Raw genomic sequence first — 21,607 nt, 5'->3', positions numbered from 1 at the left:
GAAGTAACAACTTTGTCGGTTAGAGTGAAAATGTGCAAGTCGAGAAGTGAAAGTGTAACTTTGATCTAGGTTATCTGGGAAAACCTGTTCTGCCAACGTACTACATTGTCCAGTCACGTTATTATAACAACTGACTACGCTCGACGTCAGTGTGCAATAAGTACTCATAGACAGCAGTGTGGTAGCACTAGCAATGAAGGGTGTACAGGGCGACGCGGAAAACAGTGCAGTCGTGGAAACGGAACGCTTTATCTGACGTCCAGCAGGGCATGATCACTGACCTCCGCGCCGGTAGAAGTATTTCCTAAACGGCTATATTTGTAAATTGTTTGCGTGGAGCCTCAGTTAAAGCATACTGTCCATGGCAAAAAGGTGCTATCCAAAACCGGTGCTGAGGCAACTGTGGTGCACCATGTGTCATACATGGCAGGGGGAGATGTGAACGGGAGAACAGACGTGCAATTGTTGAGTGTGAGACAGTGCAGATGAACCAGGAGGCTAGCAACAGTATCTCGCCGGCGACTGTTCAGCGAACGTTGCCGTGTATGGACCCGTGCAGCAGGTGTCTGGTTCACGCACCCATGCTCACTGCAGTTTACCAGCGACGATGGCTGCAATTTGCTCGCAAATGTCGCAGCTGGACGTCCGCTGAGTGACAACAGGTGGCCTTTTCAGATGACTCGCGTTTTTATGCTCCATCGCACTGAAGGCCGTACGTGTCTACGGTGCGAGCTCTACATTGTTCAAGGCACACTGGATCAACACACGTACGCACCTATCCTTGGGAGTCCACGTCAATTACTACACGGAGTTTGCTTTTCACAATGGCATCTACCAGCACTTAGGGAATACCCTCCGGCTCTTACAGCTAAACATAGAGGGAACAAGCAGAGGAAAAAGTGAGTATCTCACTCAAATATTGATTGAAAACAAGGTGGACGTTGTTCTACTACAGGAAACCCACTGCTCAGACGAAACCCAACTTCATTCCAGGTGTAAGCTCCCTGGCTACACGTTAGCTCCTGCGACATACAATGCAAGTTACGGATCTGCAACATATATCAAGAATGATGTTGAAGAGGTAACATATGTCCAAACAAAAACGGAAAATAACATCCATACCATCAGGCTGAAAGTCGCCAACACAGAGATTGTGAACATCTATAAGCCCCCAGAACAACCATGTGTAAATGAAGCTGCTCAAAATATTCCACATCCAGGAATAGTAATTGGAGACTTCAACATACATAACACACAATGGGGCTACAGAACCACGAATGAAGATGGTAAGCAAGTATCAGAATGGGCTGAAATGGAACGCCTTTTCTTACTATTTGACGGGAAGGACAAAGAGACATTCCGCTCAGCTAGATGGGCTCAGGACTACACTCCCGATCTCTGTTTAGTTACCACTAACAACAAAGGATTACCCTTGCAGAGCAGCAGGAAGGTGCTCAGTGATTTCCCTAGAAGCCAACACCGACCTGTATTGGTGAAAATTGGACTCGAAATCCCAGTTGTGAAGTCTATACCAAAGCCACGACGGAACTTCCAAAAAGCCAAATGGGAAAAATTCTCTTAAGAGGTTGATCATATTATTCAGTTTATTCCACCTAGGTACTATGGCCGCTTTGTTAAACTAATTCATTCCATTGCCAGGAAACATATTCCAAGAGGCTACAGAGCGAACTACATTCCTGGATGGAGCCCTAGATGTCAAGAATTGTATGACGAATTTAAAACGATTCGAGACACCAAGATAGCAGATGAATTGATTTCGGCCCTAGATTCAGCTAGGCAAAAGAAACGGATGGAACTAACTGAAAACATGTCTTTCCAACACTCGAGTAAGAAAGCTTGGAATTTATTAAGAAAGCTTGGCAGTGCCACAAAAGTTAATATCTTATCAGCAAAATAAATCCTAACAAAATAGCAGCCAGGGTTGTTAATATAACAAGAAAACCAAGCAACAACAACAAACAGAAAGCCAAAGAAATAAAACATGAGCTAAAGTCTAAAATGTCTCAAGCACACCCTTCCGAATTTGCACAGAAAACCTCTGCAGCTGAAGTTGTCTCAGCCCTAGATTGAAATCTGGTAAAGTGGCTGGTTTTGATGGTATATACCCGGAATCCTTAAACATGCTGGCCAAGGTGCAGTGCAGTGGCTAACTGCACTGTTTAATGAAATTCTCGCAACAGGAAGACTGCCAAATCTTTTTAAGAGAACTAAAATAATTGTCATCCTGAAACCGTCAAAATCTGGTAACAATCCTGAAGACTATAGACCCATTGCACTTTTAAGTGTCTGATATATACTGCTGGAGAGAGTACTCTATACTAGAATTGCACCAACTATCATGAAAACATTCCTGTAGAACAGGCTGGCTTCAGACGAGGCCGCAGTTGTAGCGATCAAGGGCTAGCGTTGGCAACAGACATAGAGAAGGGCTTCGAAGACCTGAAGAAAACCATGGCCGTGTTTATTGACCTAACATCAGCATATGATACAGTGTGGCGGAAAGGCATGCTTCTTAAGTTCTTCAGAATAATTCCATGTAAAAGAATTGCACTACTACTCAATAACATGCTGTCCAACAAGAAATTCCAAGTTCACCTAAAAGGTCAAGTAAGCAAGGTATACAATTTAAATGACGGACTACCACAAGGATCAGTATTGCCCCCCCCCCCCCCCTACTTTTCAATTTATATGTCGCTGACTTGCCAGAAACGAAAGCAAGAACATTTATCTATGCTGATGACAGAGCCTTGGCGACGCAGGCTAACGATTTTACAACTTAAGAAATGACTCTCACCGAGGAGCTGCGAATTCTAGATGAATTTTTTAATGGATGGCGACTCAAAGTAAATAGAAATAAAACTGAATCCTCCACCTTCTATCTGAGTAATAGGCATGCTCGCTATAAACCGCAAATTTCCTTTAGAAATCAGTTGATGTTATATAACCCGTTCCCAAAATATCTCGGCGTGACCTTGGATCGTTCGCTAACATATAGAAAACACCTAACTGAAACAGCTTTAAAAATGAGAACCAGAAACAATATATTACAGAAACTCTCCGGAACAAGCTGGGGAGCTAAGGCATCAGTACTCAAAACAACTGCCCTCTCACTTGTATACTCTGTCGGGGAATATTGCAGCCCAGTATGGCTGAACAGCGCTCACACAGCCATGGTAGACACGCAGCTGAGTGTAGCCATGAGAAGCGCATCCGGAACAATAAAATCCACACCCACAGAATGGCTACCTGTTCTGTCTAATTTTGCACCACCGAAGTTACGATGTCAAGCAGCGTTGAAAAGGGAATGGGAGAAATGCTCCAAGAATCCCGAGTTACCGTTACACCAAGACTGTAATGCCACTCAAAGGCAACGTCTTAAGTCCAGGAAACCCTCCTGGAGACTTGCAAAAAGGCTTACTTCTGAAGGATTCCAACCAGTAACAGCATGGCGGGAAGAATGGTTCGCAGCCAATCCCGATTCTGCAGGTCTCATTGCTGATCCTACACGAGTCCCTCCTGGATTCTACTTACCTAGGAGGTCGTGGACCGCCCTAAATCGCATACACACCAAGTACGGAAGATGCCTGGACTTGAAGCATATGTGGGGAATCACTGAAAGCGCCAAGTGTGACTGCGGACACCAACGACAAACAATACACCACATAGTCACAGAGTGTCCCCTACGGAAGTATGCTGGAACTCTGACCAGCATACATGAGGTCTCTGAGGAAGCAATATCCTGGCTGGATACTCTAGATATTAACCTATAGTTTTTATTACAACTTGAAGCTATGTTTGTCAATATTACTGTTTATAAAAACCACTTTTTCTCTTTTACATGTAACTCATCCTAGTGTTTTTATCCATATGAATATTATTGATTTATCGATCTAATCTAAGACTTTTATTACCATAAATGAATGTAATCTATTTTATTTGTAGTATATGCATATTGTGTTACCAGTAACATCATTGCTGTTCAATTCAAGTAATGTATCCTTGATGCCAAACGAAATAATAATAATAATAATAATAATAATCTACCAGCAGGACAATGCAATGTTTCACACAGCTCATGGCGTGTGTGAGTGCGGTTCGAAGAGCATCAAGACGAGTTTACCGTACTCCCTTGGCCACCAAACTCCCCGGATTTAAACACAACTGAGAATCTTTGGCACCACCTCTATCGGGCTGTTCTCACCATGAATCCTCTGTCGACAAACCTAGCGCAGCTGGAGTCGACACGGCTCCAGACCCCTGTTGGTACCATCCAGAGCCTCAGTGACACCCTCCCAGCATGTCTTGCAGGGGTTCGCTCTGCAGAAGGTGATCAGTCAGGCTTTTGAGAGTTGGTCACATTAATGTGACTTCACAGTGAATTTATGTGTCTTAATAACACGGGTGCGTTAGTAAACTCACAAAATATGTGATTATGGTATAAACCCTATTTACACGATAAGTTAAGTATCGCGTCGTGTTTCTATCCGAAAATGATGTGTGCAATGTATGTATTGTAACGTATTGCCACCACGTCGCGTTTTTAGTATCTACATCTACATGTATACTCCGCTAGGCACCAAGCGGTATGTGGCGGAGGGCACTATTCGTGCCAGTCATATTTCCTTCCTCTCTTCCACTCGCGGATCGCGCGAGCGTAAATGACTGTCTAAACGCCTCAGTACGAGCTCTAATTTCCCTTATCTTTGAATGATGAACATTGCGCGATTTGAAAGTTGGTGGTAATAATATATGCTCTGCACCCTCGGCGAAGATCGGATTTTGGAATTTAGTGAGTAGCCCCTTACGTTTAGCAAGTTGTCTATCTGCAAGTGTGTCCAACTTCAAATTTTCTATGAGATTTGTAACGCTCTCGCGGTGGCTAAATGTACCAGGCACGAATCTTGCCACTCTTCTTTGGACCTTCTCAACCTCTTGAATCTGATTCAACTGGTAAGGGTCCCATACAGACGAACAGTACTCTAAGAATGGACAAACTAACGTATTGTAAGCAATTTCCTTTGGTGAAGGACTGTATCGCTTCAGGATTCTACCAATAAACCGCAATATCGACTTCGCCTTACCCGTTACTTGTGTAATCTGATCGTTCCATTTGACATCATTTGGAATAGTCACACCTAGGTACTAGACGGATGCTACCGCTTCTAAAGACCGGGCATTTATTTTGTACTCATACATTAATGGGGCTTTTCGTTTCGTTACACGCACTAGGTTACACTTACTAATATTGAGAGATAACTGACAGTCATTACACCACGCATTTATTTTTTGCAAATCATCATTGATCTGTTCACAACTTTCGTCTGATACTACATTCCTGTAGACTTTAGCATCGTTGGCAAACAGTCTAATGCCGCTGTCAATACCATCAACCAGATCGTTTACGTAAATCGTAAAAAGCAGCGGACCTATTGCGCTGCCCTGACACGCCTAATGCTACGCTTGTTTCTGTTGAAGTCTCTCCATTCAGGACGACATACTGTTCTCTGTCTGTTAGAAAACTTTCAGTCCAACCGTATATGTCATCGGATAGACCGTAAGCGCGCACTTTTTGAAGCAAGCGACTGTGCTGAACTGAGTCGAACGCCTTTCGAAAGTCGAGGAATATGGCATCAACCTGCCAGCCGGTATCTAGAGCCGGTTGTATATCATGCACAATGAAGGGCCAGCTGTGTCTCGCATGACCGCTGTTTCCTTAAACGGTGCTGGTTTCTGCAGATGAGCTCCGGAGAGTCTAGAAATGTCATTATGTCTGAACACAAAATATGTTCCATGATTCTACAACAAATCGATGTCAGTGGAATTGGCCAGTAGTTATGTGCATCCGATTTTCTACCCTTTTTATTGATTGCTATGACCTAGGCCTTCTTCTAGTCCCGTGGAACTTCCCGCTGTTCCAATGATCTCTGATAGATGATGGATATAAATGGTGCTATATTTGTACCACAGTCAACATATAACCTTACGGGGATACCGTCTAGGCCAGATGCCTTCCTGGCGTCTAAGGATCTTAACTGTTTTACAATTCCAGATACACTAAACAGTATGTTAGCTATCCTTGCGTTTTTTCGATGATTGAAAGGGGGAATGGTGCTGCAGTCCTCTACCGTAAACGAGTTTTTGAAAGCTAGGTTTAGAATTTCTGCCTTCTGTTTATCATCATCCGTACCTTCAGCAAGAGAAGTTATCGAACTATGATGTTCAAAGAATAGTGTGTCACTGAATTAGAACGAAGCTAGTGTACAGTGAACAAGTGTATGGTAGGAGAAGAGAGATTTTCTTTACCTGTAAAATCTGTGCATCGTACGACAAGAACTGGTTGTCAAAAGTTTCTAATCGCAAATAAAATAGGAAGGAACCGCTTAATTTCAAATACTTTTTTTGTGAAAGCCAAGATCGCCTGATTTTAAGACCTTTATTCCAGTTACTAGTATCGACAGAATCATGACGCCACCTTCAGACTGGCATTACACTCTGAGCATGTTCATAGATGCATGTATCGTCGACATTTTGAGAACGAAGGGTAATTTTCAAAATGCCGACAACTCATGTTTGTGAACATATAAGCAAAGTGTAATGCCAGTCCGAAGATAACAGCACGATCTGTTGAAAATTATAATTGGAATAAAGGTCTTAAAATCAAGTGACCTTGGCTTTCACAATGTATACATACACAGATCGTCACAACAATATGTTTAAGTTATACTTAATTTCAGCCACGGAGCGTCTTCAATAACGCAGACAAACGATGGAAAAACTTTTTTGCTTAAAATATCTTATTCTTATGTTTCTTACGGTGGGAAATCGAAATCTGATACTTAAAAAACTGTATCAACCACCATTTCTTCACATTTTGCAATAAAATTTATTAAATTAACCGATCTTTAAGGAATTTAACAGCTTTTATACATTTAAAATAATTTAAAAAGAAGGTGTAATGAATGTAGGTGACGTTGGCAACACTGCTGAAAAACATTTGCTGGCAAAAATGTCGATTCTATTTTTGTGTTAACAGATGGTGTTTTGTTAACTGTCAACCTAACTTCACTTTCCGTTTCCTGTATATGTGCTCAGTACAATGTCACAGTTGTAAAAAAATATGCTGACAACTTTTGTTATATTTGTAGTGAATTTGTGATTAGAAAACACCAAAGAAAAATTACAGACTTTCTGAAAGAAGGTTTATTCATCACACCTTAGATCTAAACTTGGTGATCAATATAAATCTTGGGCGTCGCATAAGGTTATTATGTGTGTTTTGAAGATATGAGAAGATGGTCCAAAAAGGTGAAAAGCTGTTCCTATGATACGGAAGGAGCCAAGAAATCATTCTGATGATTGCTACTTTTTCAGTGTTGATATTACTGGTCATAACTCGAATAACAAGAAAGTAATAAGCTACCCTAACCTTCTGCCCGCCATCCGACCAGTAGGGCATGGTGTAGATTTGCCGGTTCCTGAACCAACAGATGATTTAAATTCTGTTCCAACAGAAGTATTTTCTGATGTACAATCTGATTCAGATGAACCAGCTGATGATGAATTCCATTGTAATACAGAAAGTCTAGAGCCCAAATTGCTTACTCAGACCGAGCTTAACGATTTGGTTAGGTATCAGGGCTTAACGAAAGGAAAAGCTGAATTGCTTGGCTCTAGATTGGCAGAAAAGAGCTTAGTGGCAGTTGGAACCAGCATATACATGGACAGAAAGAGAGAGCAAAAATTTTCCAAGTTTTTTCAACAAGAACATGATTTAGTGTTCTGCTCAGACATTCCCGGTCTGATGAATAAGTTTGATACTGAATACAAAAAAAAGTGAAAAAATGGTTAAAATGGCTCTGAGCACTATGGGACTTAACTGATGCGGTTATCAGTCCCCTAGAACTTAGAACTACTTAAACCTAACTAACCTGAGAACATCACACACATCCGTGCCCGAGGCAGGATACGAACCTGCGACCGTAACGATCGCGCGGTCACAGACTGTAGCGCCTAGATCCGCTCGGCCGCTCCGGCCGGCGAATACAAAAAGGAACGCTGTAGGATGTTATTGATGCATCCAAAACTAGTGATGGAAAAACTGTACCAAGGCTTCTGGAAACCAACATAATGGGGGACTACTGTTGGTCGCTTCACCGAGTTCAGCAAGCGACTCATCGTAGAAAAAGCTACTCAAGAAGCTTCAAAGAAAAAAGAGAAAAATATACAAACCAATTCCAGCTGAATAGTGAAACCGCTGTTAACACATATCATAGTTTTAAGTAGCTTACTGTAAATACAAGCCATGCTTATGTTGCAACAAAGCGTTTCATTAATTTCCCCGTTTAACGTGTAGCATATTGCCCAAAAACTATGGGTGGTACAAAAAAACTAAGGCTAAATTTGGATTCAGCTCATAAAAATCTATAAAGGTCAGCTATCGAAGTAAAAAAAGTAATTTGCCCCCACTCTTCTAGAGTCAGTTTTCAAGATATTATTTCAGACACTTCAAGACAATATGAGCCAAATGCAAAACTGGTAAATGGAATGTTAATACAAATGATTCCGTGACGTCGTACGATCCTCAGAAAACTCTTACGTCAATTGACTCTGCCCTCGGAAGTCTTCGCAAGTATGTTTGTAAGGGTAATGTATCCAACCAAAGCTCTGAAATGGGATGGATCTCAAACAGCACGTTCTAGTCCTTGGAGGATAGAGAATGAAACACGCGTCTTAAAGGTAATAATCATTTCTTGTAGCCAGCAATATCGTAAAATTGGGTAACTTTGTGATGGAGGCATTACGCTGTGGTCTCAATACGCTGTAACACTTTATGTTTTTAAGTACTGAAACTCGAGTCAGCATGCAACACGTGACTCTGCTGCCGCGTATTCCTGCAGAGTGCTGTCATTAGCGACGGAGACAAAAGGTACGTGTATTACGCTTGAGCTGTTCACAGCGCCATTGTGCTGGCAGTTTGAAAAACGAGATTTTACATTTCTTGGAAACATTTCGCTACTGTCGATAACTTAGAAGAGCTGACTAACTGAAGGCAGGTTGATGTAAGCAAATTACGTGCGCAGACAATACTGTGTATGACTTAAATTTTACAGAAATAGTCTTCAGCCATTGGAAAGTGGAAAAAGGCATTTTCCGTAGATAAAAGGGGTAACTTCGTGGCAGCACATATACATGCAAAAACAAGACTGGCAGTAGAAACTGTAGAAAGCAAGCCCAAAGCCTTGTTGACGACGTTAGGAAATGATTAACCAAAAAAAAGGCGAAGTTTTATTTCGTTTTATAAGTTTGTTTTAACAGTTGCTGAGAATATTGTATCATTTGCCATCACTTCGAAGAAAGATCCTTTATCATTTAGCTACAATATAGCAGGTCAGCAACTGGAAGTAGTTAATTCCATAAATTATCTGGGAGTACGCATTAGGAGTGATTTAAAATGGAATGACCATATAACATTAATCGTCGGTAAAACAGATGCCAGACTGAGATTCATTGGAAGAATCCTAAGGTAATGCAATCAGAAAACAAAGGAAGTAGGTTACAGTATACTTGTTTGCCCACTGCTTGTGTGGGATCCGTACCAGATAGGGTAGATAGAAGACAGAGAGAAGATCCAACGGAGAGCAGCGTGCTTCGTTACAGGATCATTTAGTAATCGCGAAGGTGTTACGGAGATGATAGATAAACTGTAGTGGAAAACTCTGCAAGAGAGACGCTCAGTAGCTCGGTACGGGCTTTTGCTGAAGTTTCGAGAACACGCCTTCACCGAGGAGTCAAACAGTATATTGCTCCCTCCTACGTGTATCTCGCGAAGAGGCCACGAGGATAAAATCAGAGAGATTGGAGCCCACACAGAGGCATACCGACAATATTTCTTTCCACTAACAATACGAGACTGGAATAGAAAGGAGAATCGATAGAGGTGCTTAAAGTACCCTCCGCCACACACCGTCAGGTGGCTTGCGGAGTATGGATGTAGATGTAGATGTTTCTTCTGATATCACTGCCTTATAACTGAGCGTGTAACACTTTTGATTAAATACCTATCTCAGAGTATGTTGGGTAAATTATATGTTCTCTTCTGATAGAGTTCTAGAGAATAATCGAAGTTTTTTTTCTTTAAAAAAAGCAGTGATGCAGTGTAACTTTTTCATTTTCATTAGCTCTCAATGAGGTTAGATCCACAATTGTTTGTATTTGAAGAAACTTAGGAAAAATTAACCACACCAAATTGATGAACTTAACAAAATTATAATACTCCGTATTTCGAATACCTCACTGCACACAAAAACGTAAGTTCTGTCAAATCTGGAGGATCAATGTTATTAAATTAAATCTACCCTTTTAGACAAAAAAAGTAAATAGACGCACCATGAAGGAATTATGCGGATGGAACGGAAATTGGTAAATGCGAGGTACAAGGATGATTTATTCAAGAGAAAGAGCTTCATAACCGGAAGAATTCGTTTATCCACCTCTGGCTCTTATGCAAGTATTTATCCGGCTTCACACTGGTGTTGCTGGATGTCCTCCTAAGGGCTATCGTGCCAGTTCTGTCGAATTGGCGTGTTAGGTCGTCAAAAGCCCAAGCTGATTGGAGGACAATCCCGATAATACTCCAGGCGTTCCCAGTTGCAGAGAGATCCGGCGGTCTTGCTGGCCAAGTTAGGGTTTTGCAGGCACGAAGACAAGCAATAGGAAACCTCGCCGTGTGCGGGCAGTCATTATCTTGTTGAAAAGTAAGCCTACACGAGATCCTGATCTATGCACAACATCGGGTGTCCCGTTTCTCAAATATGCGTGGCTACAGCTGACTTTTGGAAATTGTTCTTTGTAACGTACTTTAAAGTACCTCCCAGTTTGGCCTACATAGCTTGCCTTGCACGTGTTACACTGAATTTTATAGACCCCAGCTCTCTCATTTTTATCGCTTTCCTGCTGTAAATTATTTCTTAGTTTAAACCGCAGCGTATTATTGGTCTTAAAAGCGGTATCAACTTTAAAAGGTTTGAAAATGTTAGCCACATTTTGCGAAGTATGGTACTGTGACTCTCGTAATATGCGGTATTCTTCCTTGCATTCGCGCGCTGTTTCTGTCATATTAATTTATTGACAAAGTTTTGGTGATATCCGTTAGCTCTGGCTAGTTGTTGCACGATGTTCAGTTTAGTCATTCTGTGTTCTTCATTGATAGGGGCTCTAAAGGCTCTATCTATCAAAGATCTAGAAGCAGAAAGTTTCTATTAGAAATGGCACGAATCATTTTGTATCAAGACATCGCTTGTGGTTGGTTTCCTAAATACACTCCTGGAAATTGAAATAAGAACACCGTGAATTCATTGTCCCAGGAAGGGGAAACTTTATTGACACATTCCTGGGGTCAGATACATCACATGATCACACTGACAGAATCACAGGCACATAGACACAGGCAACAGAGCATGCACAATATCGGCACTAGTACAGTGTATATCCACCTTTCGCAGCAATGCAGGCTGCTATTCTCCCATGGAGACGATCGTAGAGATGCTGGATGTAGTCCTGTGGAACGGTTTGCCATGCCATTTCCACCTGGCGCCTCAGTTGGACCAGCGTTCGTGCTGGACGTGCAGATCGCGTGAGACGACGCTTCATGCAGTCCCAAACATGCTCAATGGGGGACAGATCCGGAGATCTTGCTGGCCAGGGTAGTTGACTTACACCTTCTAGAGCACGTTGGGTGGCAAAGGATACATGCGGACGTGCATTGTCCTGTTGGAACAGCAAGTTCCCTTGCCGGTCTAGGAATGGTAGAACGATGGGTTCGATGACGGTTCGGATGTACCGTGCACTATTCAGTGTCCCCTCGACGATCACCAGAGGCGTACGGCCAGTGTAGGAGATCGCTCCCCACACCATGATGCCGGGTGTTGGCCCTGTGTGCCTCGGTCGTATGCAGTCCTGATTGTGGCGCTCACCTGCACGGCGCCAAACACGCATACGACCATCATTGGCACCAAGGCAGAAGCGACTCTCATCGCTGAAGACGACCCGTCTCCATTCGTCTCTCCATTCACACCTGTCGCGACACCACTGGAGGCGGGCTGCACGATGTTGGGGCGTGAGCGGAAGACGGCCTAACGGTGTGCGGGACCGTAGCCCAGCTTCATGGAGACGGTTGCGAATGGTCCTCGCCGATACCCCAGGAGCAACAGTGTCCCTAATTTGCTGGGAAGTGGCGGTGCGGTCCCCTACGGCACTGCGTGGGATCCTACGGTCTTGGCGTGCATCCGTGCGTCGCTGCGGTCCGGTCCCAGGTCGATGGGCACGTGCACCTTCCGCCGACCACTGGCGACAACATCGATGTACTGTGGAGACCTCACGCCCCACGTGTTGAGCAATTCGGAGATACGTCCACCCGGCCTCCCGCATGCCCACTATACGCCCTCGCTCAAAGTGCGTCAACTGCACATACGGTTCACGTCCACGCTGTCGCGGCATGCTACCAGTGTTAAAGACTGCGATGGAGCTCCGTATGCCACGGCAAACTGGCTGACACTGACGGCGGTGGTGCACAAATGCTGCGCAGCTAGCGCCATTCGACGGCCAACACCGCGGTTCCTGGTGTGTCCGCTGTGCCGTGCGTGTGATCATTGCTTGTACAGCCCTCTCGCAGTGTCCGGAGCAAGTATGGTGGGTCTGACACACCGGTGTCAATGTGTTCTTTTTTCCATTTCCAGGAGTGTATTTTAAAAACATGCCTACCATTTTGTTTCCTAATATTTAGGTCGAGAAATTGCAGTTCACCATTTTACTATCAATTTTACTGTGCCTGGTGCATGTTCCATTTTAGCGAGTTTTAGCAGGTTCTTTTAATTTTATTATTCTGATGATTGAAGCCTGACTTCCGAAACCCGTCAATCTTAGTGTTTTACACTATAAAGATGTGGTTGAGCCTATACAGGGTGTTACAAAAAGGTACGGCCAAACTTTCAGGAAACATTCCTCACACACAAATAAAGGTGGTGGTGGTGGTTAGTGTTTAATGTCCCGTCGACAACGGGGTCATTAGAGACGGAGCGCAAGCTCGGGTTAGGGAAGGATGGGGAAGGAAATCGGCCGTGCCCTTTGTAAGGATCCATCCCGGCATTTGCCTGAAACGATTTAGGGAAATCACGGAAAACCTAAATCAGGATGGCTGGAGACGGGATTGAACCGTCGTCCTCCCGAATGCGAGTCCAGTGTGACACACAAATAAAGAAAAGATGTTACGTGGACATGTGTCCGGAAACGATTAATTTCCATGTTAGAGCTCATTTTAGTTTCGTCAGTATTTTCTTCCACCTACGCTCAATGGAGCACGTGATCATGATTTCATACGGGATACTATACCTGTGCTGCTAGAACATGTGCCTTTACAAGTACGACACAACATGTGGTTCATGCACGATGGAGCTCCTGCACATTTCAGTAGAAGTGTTTGCGCGCTTATCAACAACAGATTCGGTGATCGATGGAGTGGTAGAGGCGGACCAATTCCATGGCCTCCACGCTCTCCTGCCCTCAACCCTCTTGACTTTCATTTATGGGGGCATTTAAAAGCTGTTGTCTATTCAAACTCGGTACCAAATGCAGAGACTCTTCGTGCTCGTATTGTGGACGGCTGTGATACAATACGCCATTCTCCAGGACTGCATCAGCGCATCAGTGATTCCATGCGACGGAGGGTGGATGCATGTATCCTCGCTAACGGAGGACATTTTGAACATTTCCTGTAACAAAGTGTTTGAAGTCACGCTGGCACGTTCTGTTGCTGTGTGTTTCCATTCCATGATTAAAGTGATTTGAAGGGAAGTAATAAAATGAGCTCTAACATGGAAAGTAAGCGTTTCGGGACACACGTCCACATAACATATTTTCTTTCTTTGTGTGTGAGGAATGTTTCCTGAAAGTTTGGCCGTACCTTTTTGTAACACACTGTATGTTTTTTAACAGTGATGGCCATTTCTTTTCGTAGCAGAATCCCTTCCCTTTTCATCCGCGGCACCCTTACAACACAGCGGTACGTAGATGATATTCTACTCCCCGTTTTGTTGCCCTTCATTGGAAGCCATCCTGGGCTTAAATTTCAGCAGGATAATACCCGCTGACAGACGACGAGGGTCTCTACTGCTTGTCTTCGTGATTTTGAAGCCCTACTTGGCCTGAAAAGTCGTCAGATATCTCCCCCAGCTGAGAACGTTCGGAGCATTAGGGGCAGGATCTCCCCAACGAGCTCAGGATTTTGACGATCAGATACGCATGATGGACAGAATATGACACAATATCCCTCATGAGGACATCCAACATCATTGTCAAGCCGGATAGTAAAGGTGGACCAGTGCGCGAAGCTCTTTATCTTGAATACATCATGCAACTTTTTATGAAACTGTCATCATTTATTTGCCTGTAAATGTTCATCACATCTATTGATTTCCGTCCCGTTCGCATAACTCCTTTGCAGTGTGTCGATTTTTCTGTCCTAAAGTGTATTTGGGAATAGATGTTGCTTCAGATATTTTTAGAAGCTTATTTAACGAAAAGACAAAATGCTTGTGAACCAGCAACAATCCAACTAACGGTATACAACATTACCGTTATGCCGGGTGATCAAAAAGTCAGTATACATTTGAAAAGTGAATAAATCACGGAATAATGTAGATAGAGAGGTACAAATTGACACACATGCTTGGAATGATATGGGGTTTTATTAGAACCACAAAAATACAAAAGTTCAAAATATGTCCGACAGATAGCGCTTCATCTGATCAGAATAGCAATAATTTGCAATTTTTTTAAACTGCTTTATCTGAAAACTACCTTGAGCAGTTAAACGGAGAACCGACTCGTGGCGATAACATATTAGACCTTCTGGTGACAAACAGACCCGAACTATTTGAATCAGTTAATGCAGAACAGGGAATCAGCGATCATAAAGCTGTTACTGCATCGTTGATTTCAGCCGTAAATAGAAATATTAAAAAAGGTAGGAAGATTTTTCTGTTTAGCAAAAGTGAGAAAAAGCAGATGGTACATGACGGCTCAACACAATAGTTTTGTCTCAAGTACAGATAGTGTTGAGTATCAGTGGACAAAGCTCAAAACCATCGTACAATATGCGTTAGATGAGTATGTGCCAAGCAAGATCGTAAGAGATGGAAAAGAGCCTCCGTGGTACAACAACCGAGTTTGGAAAACTGCTGCGGAAGCAAAGAGAACTTCACAGCAAACATAAACATAGCCAAAGCCTTGCAGACAAACAAAAATTACGCGAAGCGAAATGCAGTGTGAGGAGAGCTATGCGAGAAGCGTTCAATGAATTCGAAAATAAAGTTCTATGTACTGGCTTGGCACAAAATCCTAAGAAATTTTGGTCCTATGTCAAAGCGGTAGGTGGATCAAAACAAAAGTCCAGACACTCTGTGATCAAAATGGCACTGAAACAGAGGATGACAGACTAAAGGCCGAAATACTAAATGTCTTTTTCCAAAGCTGTTTCACAGAGGAAGACTGCACTGTAGTTCCTTCTCTAGATTGTCGCACAGATGACAAAATGGTAGACGACAGAGGGATAGAGAAACAATTAAAATCGCTCAAAAGAGGAAAGGTCGCTGCACTTGATGGGATACCATTTCGATTTTACACAGAGTACGCGAAGGAATTTGCCCCCCCTTCTTGCAGCGGTGTACCGTAGGTCTCTAGAACAGCGTAGCGTTCCAAAGGATTGGAAAAGGGCGCAAGTCATCCACGTTTTCAAGAAGGGACGTCGAAAAGATGTGCAGAACTATAGACCTATATCTCTAACGTCGATCAGTTGTAGAATTTTGGAACACGTATTATGTTCGAGTATAATGACTTTTCTGGAGACTATAAATCTACTCTGTAGGAATCAGCATGGGTTTGGAGAAAGACGGTCGTGTGAATCCCAGCTCGCGCTATTCGTCCACGAGACTCAGAGGGCCATAGACACGGGTTCACAGTCAGATGCCATTTGTCTTGACTTCCGCAAGGCGTTCGATACAGTTCCCCACAGTCGTTTAATGAACAAAGTAAGAGCATATAGACTATCACACCAGTTGTGTGATTGGATTGAGGAGTTCCTAGATAACAGAACGCAGCATGTCATTCTCAATGGAGAGAAGTCTTCCGAAAAAAGAGTGATTTCAGGTGTGCCGCAGGGGAGTGTCATAGGACCGTTGCTATTTACAATATACATTAATGACCTGGCGGCTGACATCGGAAGTTCACTGAGGCGTTTTGCGGATGATGCTGTGGTGTATCGAGAGGTTGTAACAATGGAAAATTGTACTGAAATGCAGGAGGAGCTGCAGCGTATTGACGCATGGTGCAGGGAATGGCAATTGAATCTCAATGTAGACAAGTGTAATGTGTTGCGAATACATAGAAAGATAGATCCCTTATCATTTCGCTACAAAATAGCAGGTCAGCAACTGGAAGCAGTTAATTCCATAAATTATCTGGGAGTACGCATTAGGAGTGATTTAAAACGGAATGATCATATAAAGTTGATCGTTGGTAAAGCAGATGCCAAACTGAGATTCATTGGAAGAATCCTAAGGAAATGCAATCCGAAAACAAAGGAAGTAGGTTACAGTACGCTTGTTCACCCACTGCTTGAATACTGCTCAGCAGTGTGGGATCCGTACCAGATAGAGTTGATAGAAGAGATCCAACGGAGAGCAGCGCGTTTCATTACATGATCATTTAGTAATCGCGAAAGCGTTACGGAGATGATAGATAAACTCCAGTGGAAGACTCTGCAGGAGAGACCCTCAGTAGCTCGGTACGGGCTTTTGTTAAAGTTTCGAGAACATACCTTCACCTAAGAGTCAATCAGTATATTGCTGCCTCCTACGTATATCTCGCGAAGAGACCATGAGGATAAAATCAGAGAGATTAGAGCCCACACGGAAGCATACCGACAATCCTTCTTTCTACGAACAAGAAGAGTGGAATAGAAGGGAGAACCGGTAGAGGTACTCAGGGCACCCTCCGCCACACACCGTCAGGTGGCTTACGGAATATGGATGTAGATGTAGATGTAGAAAGTAAGACAAAGCAAAGATGATGTTTTGACAGGAAATGCTCAATATGTCCACCATCATTCCTCAACAATATCTGTAATCGAGGAATAACGTTATGAACAGCACTGTAAAGCTCGTCCGGAGTTATGGTGAGGCATTGGTGTCGGATTTTGTCTTTCAGCATCCATAGAGATGTCGGTCGATCACTACACACTTGTGACTTCAGGTAACCCCAAAGCCAATAGTCGCACAGACTGAGGTCTGCGGACCTGGGAGGCCAAGCATGACGAAAGTGGCGGCTGAGCGCACGATCATCACCAAACGACGCGCGCAAGAGATTTTTCACGCGTCTAACAATACGAGATGGTTCTAATGAAACCCCATGTCATTCGAAGCATGTGTGTCAATTTTTACTTCTCTATCTGCATTATTACGTGGTTTATTACGTTTTCAAATTTATACTGACTTTTTGATCAACCAGTATTCAGCAGGACCTATCATATTATGTTAAGTTTACAAGTGTCCAGTGTTGTCTATATCAATCAATATTGTTTGCGCGTTATGAACACAGTCTTGCCATTACGTTGAATCTAAGATTAATAGCAGTAGGACCATTTTATCTACAATGAGGAGGAGTAATGTATTAGAGATACAATACCTGTCTCAGCACTGGCTGTTGCTGCTGCTGTTGTTGATGCTGCTGTTGTTGCTGTTGGTGCAGCAGCAGTTGTTGCTGGTGCAGCAGTTGTTGCTGGTGCAGCAGTTGTTGCTGTTGTTGGTGCAACAGCTGTTGTTGTTGTTGTTGTTGTTGTTGTTGCTGCTGCTGTTGCTCCTGATGTTGTTCCTGTTGCTGTTGTTGCAGCAGTTCCTGCTGCTGTTGCTGCATCAACTCCTGTTGCTGCTGCGTGGCCGCGCGGACGAGCGCCGCGTGCAGTAGCGACATGCTCGGCGCCTGCCCCAGCTGGGGGGTGGGCGCGGGGGCGGAAGTGCAGAAGTGCACAGGTGACGGCGGCGCCGTGGAGGCGGAGCCGCCGCCCCCGTGGGCCAGCCCCAGAGAAGAGGACGTCGGCGGCGACTCGAACGCCGGAGACGGCACCTGCAGGTCACATAGCTGGGTGTCAGCTCACAGCACCAGTAACGGAGAGGGTTCTCTTACAGCTCCATCCTCAACATTACGTGCATAGTATGAGACCTACAGTCATGTACATATTTTACAAAGAATTGAAGTTTCTTAGTTTTAACCAGTTTATCCCTCCAGTTGTTGGACTCTTGACGGACTATTGTTGCCTTGACTACAAACAATAAGCAAAAGCGTGTGTTATTCCTGTGTTCTCGACAGGAGAACTTTCTGCTTGTGTTAAAAGGGAAATTTCAGCTCAGAAGCGGGCAAAACTTGTTGCTCTTCGCATACACACTGTAAGAGACATTTCCTCTGTTGTTGGTGTTGGAAAGTCTAGTGTTTCAAGACATACTAGAGGAATTAGTGATACTGCTCCATTGTCTCCAAACAGAAAAGTCAGGTACGGACGAAAACGTAAAACCACCTCTACATGCAACAAAACTCTGCTTAGAAACAGCATGATTCATCCTTACAAGTCTGGGACTTTCTGAGAGAATTACTGGCTGCAGGCTGAAATTTGGTCTTCAACGGTACAGCGTAGGCTTCTTGATCGTGAATGGAGCGCACTAAAGCCAATAAATAAGCAGTTGCTAGCACCTGACGTGAAGAAAAATACCGTTGGCATGTGCCAAAAAATGTAAATCTTGGTCCTACAATAACTGAAACGTATAATTTGAAGTGATAAGTCAATTTCATTGTCATAGGATACAGAGCAAGTGTTTTTCAAGCGAAGTATCCATCAGAACACAGCATCTTCAACGGACTGTGAAGTACCTCAACCTCCCTCCCCCCCCCACCACCACCATCAACAATATTTTGCGGTTCTTTCATAGCAAGTGGGCCTGGGGTACTAACCCCAGTTGATGGCACGATGATTTCAACGAAATATATGAAAATCCTTAGTTGCACGCTTGTGCCATTCCTACAGACCTTTGAAAGTGGTGGAAGAATACACTCCTGGAAATTGAAATAAGAACACCGTGAATTCATTGTCCCAGGAAGGGGAAACTTTATTGACACATTCCTGGGGTCAGATACATCACATGATCACACTGACAGAACCACAGGCACATAGACACAGGCAACAGAGCATGCACAATATCGGCACTAGTACAGTGTATATCCACCTTTCGCAGCAATGCAGGCTGCTATTCTCCCATGGAGACGATCGTAGAGATGCTGGATGTAGTCCTGTGGAACGGTTTGCCATGCCATTTCCACCTGGCGCCTCAGTTGGACCAGCGTTCGTGCTGGACGTGCAGATCGCGTGAGACGACGCTTCATGCAGTCCCAAACATGCTCAATGGGGGACAGATCCGGAGATCTTGCTGGCCAGGGTAGTTGACTTACACCTTCTAGAGCACGTTGGGTGGCAAAGGATACATGCGGACGTGCATTGTCCTGTTGGAACAGCAAGTTCCCTTGCCGGTCTAGGAATGGTAGAACGATGGGTTCGATGACGGTTCGGATGTACCGTGCACTATTCAGTGTCCCCTCGACGATCACCAGAGGCGTACGGCCAGTGTAGGAGATCGCTCCCCACACCATGATGCCGGGTGTTGGCCCTGTGTGCCTCGGTCGTATGCAGTCCTGATTGTGGCGCTCACCTGCACGGCGCCAAACACGCATACGACCATCATTGGCACCAAGGCAGAAGCGACTCTCATCGCTGAAGACGACCCGTCTCCATTCGTCCCTCCATTCACACCTGTCGCGACACCATTGGAGGCGGGCTGCACGATGTTGGAGCGTGAGCGGAAGACGGCCTAACGGTGTGCGGGACCGTAGCCCAGCTTCATGGAGACGGTTGCGAATGGTTCTCGCCGATACCCCAGGAGCAACAGTGTCCCTAATTTGCTGGGAAGTGGCGGTGCGTGCATCCGTGCGTCGCTGCGGTCCGGTCCCAGGTCGATGGGCACGTGCACCTTCCGCCGACCACTGCCGACAACATCGATGTACTGTGGAGACCTCACGCCCCACGTGTTGAGCAATTCGGAGATACGTCCACCCGGCCTCCCGCATGCCCACTATACACCCTCGCTCAAAGTCCGTCAACTGCACATACGGTTCACGTCCACGCTGTCGCGGCATGCTACCAATGTTAAAGACTGCGATGGAGCTCCGTATGCCACGGCAAACTGGCTGACACTGACGGCGGCGGTACACAAATGCTGCGCAGCTAGCGCCATTCGACGGCCAACACCGCGGTTCCTGGTGTGTCCGCTGTGCCGTGCGTGTGATCATTGCTTGTACAGCCCTCTCGCAGTGTCCGGAGCAAGTATGGTGGGTCTGACACACCGGTGTCAATGTGTTCTTTTTTCCATTTCCAGGAGTGTATTTCCACATGATGTGCCCCGTGTCACACTTCTAAAATAGTCAAGACGTTCTTGGAAGGAAACTACATTAGTGTGCTTCAGTTGTCTGGTAAGTCACGAGAGATACATCTCGCTGAGAATTTGTGTATTGTTAAAAGGCGTCTTGGTAATATAGACCGTTCAACAAAAGAATGCATGTTAGTATATGTGGTAAAAGTCTAGTTTCATGATGACCAAATACGAAACATTTGCTCTAAAGTGGTCGAATCTCTGCCACAACGTATTCAAAAGCATATCAAAGCGGTAGGTGGAAACGTTCTTTATTAATAAACACCAAGCTACTATCTGTATCGCACATACAGTAATAAATATGCAGAAATAAAGCTTAATCGGCTTTTCCCAATTAACGTGTACAATACTGCCCCTGCGTTTATGGGGTGGTTGTAACTAAACATTTGCGAATTGACAAGGTCACCATAAGTGATCGTGGAACAACGACAGTTTGTGGGAACATTTATAAGGACATTCAAAAGTGAAATAATATATAAACCATTGAAAGAAACACGCTTCAATTTCTATATGAGAGGTTAACGTTCGTTATTTGCGTAGCATGTTTACGTTCCAGGTTACAAACGATGCTCTCTGTGACAACAACCTGGAACCGCTCTATCGCTGCCTGAAACATCTCAGGTGGGACGTTAGCTACTTTACTTACTCTGTTCATTTTCAAAATTCGACGTATGTTTGTGTCCCGTTAATAAACTCTGTCCTTGAGGCCAGTCCACAGCCAGGAGTCACGCAGGATCAAAATTGATGATCTTGATGTGCGGATTGCCAGCTAATTCGCCGAATTACGTTCTTCGACGCCAGTACGGAAAGAGGACCTCTCCGTATTCCTGTGCCGAGGCGATATTCACGAAGAGCAGCAGCGCTATTGCTGTTATTTTGATAAATCAGTATTATGAATTCAGCCCTGCTCACATTGTCGCCACGTTGACTGTCTGCGACTGTAATGTACACTGGTACTTGTGTTTCAACCCTACGTCACCGTACCAGTTCCGGAGACTAATGGC

The 21,607-nt window shown here is 44.2% G+C and overlaps 1 protein-coding gene across 1 annotated transcript in view; it reads right to left on the bottom strand.

The window, feature by feature from the left end:
- LOC126293230 (uncharacterized) overlaps positions 1-21,607 on the bottom strand; it is a 167,858-nt gene that overhangs the window by 20,745 nt on the left and 125,506 nt on the right. Inside the window, 1 exon segment of the mRNA XM_049986351.1 lies at positions 18,019-18,195. Coding sequence (XP_049842308.1) covers positions 18,019-18,195 — 177 coding nt within the window.

Source organism: Schistocerca gregaria, chromosome 10, assembly GCF_023897955.1.
Source record: "Schistocerca gregaria isolate iqSchGreg1 chromosome 10, iqSchGreg1.2, whole genome shotgun sequence".
Lineage (NCBI taxonomy): Eukaryota > Metazoa > Arthropoda > Insecta > Orthoptera > Acrididae > Schistocerca > Schistocerca gregaria.
This window is presented reverse-complemented; position numbering and strand designations above follow the sequence as displayed.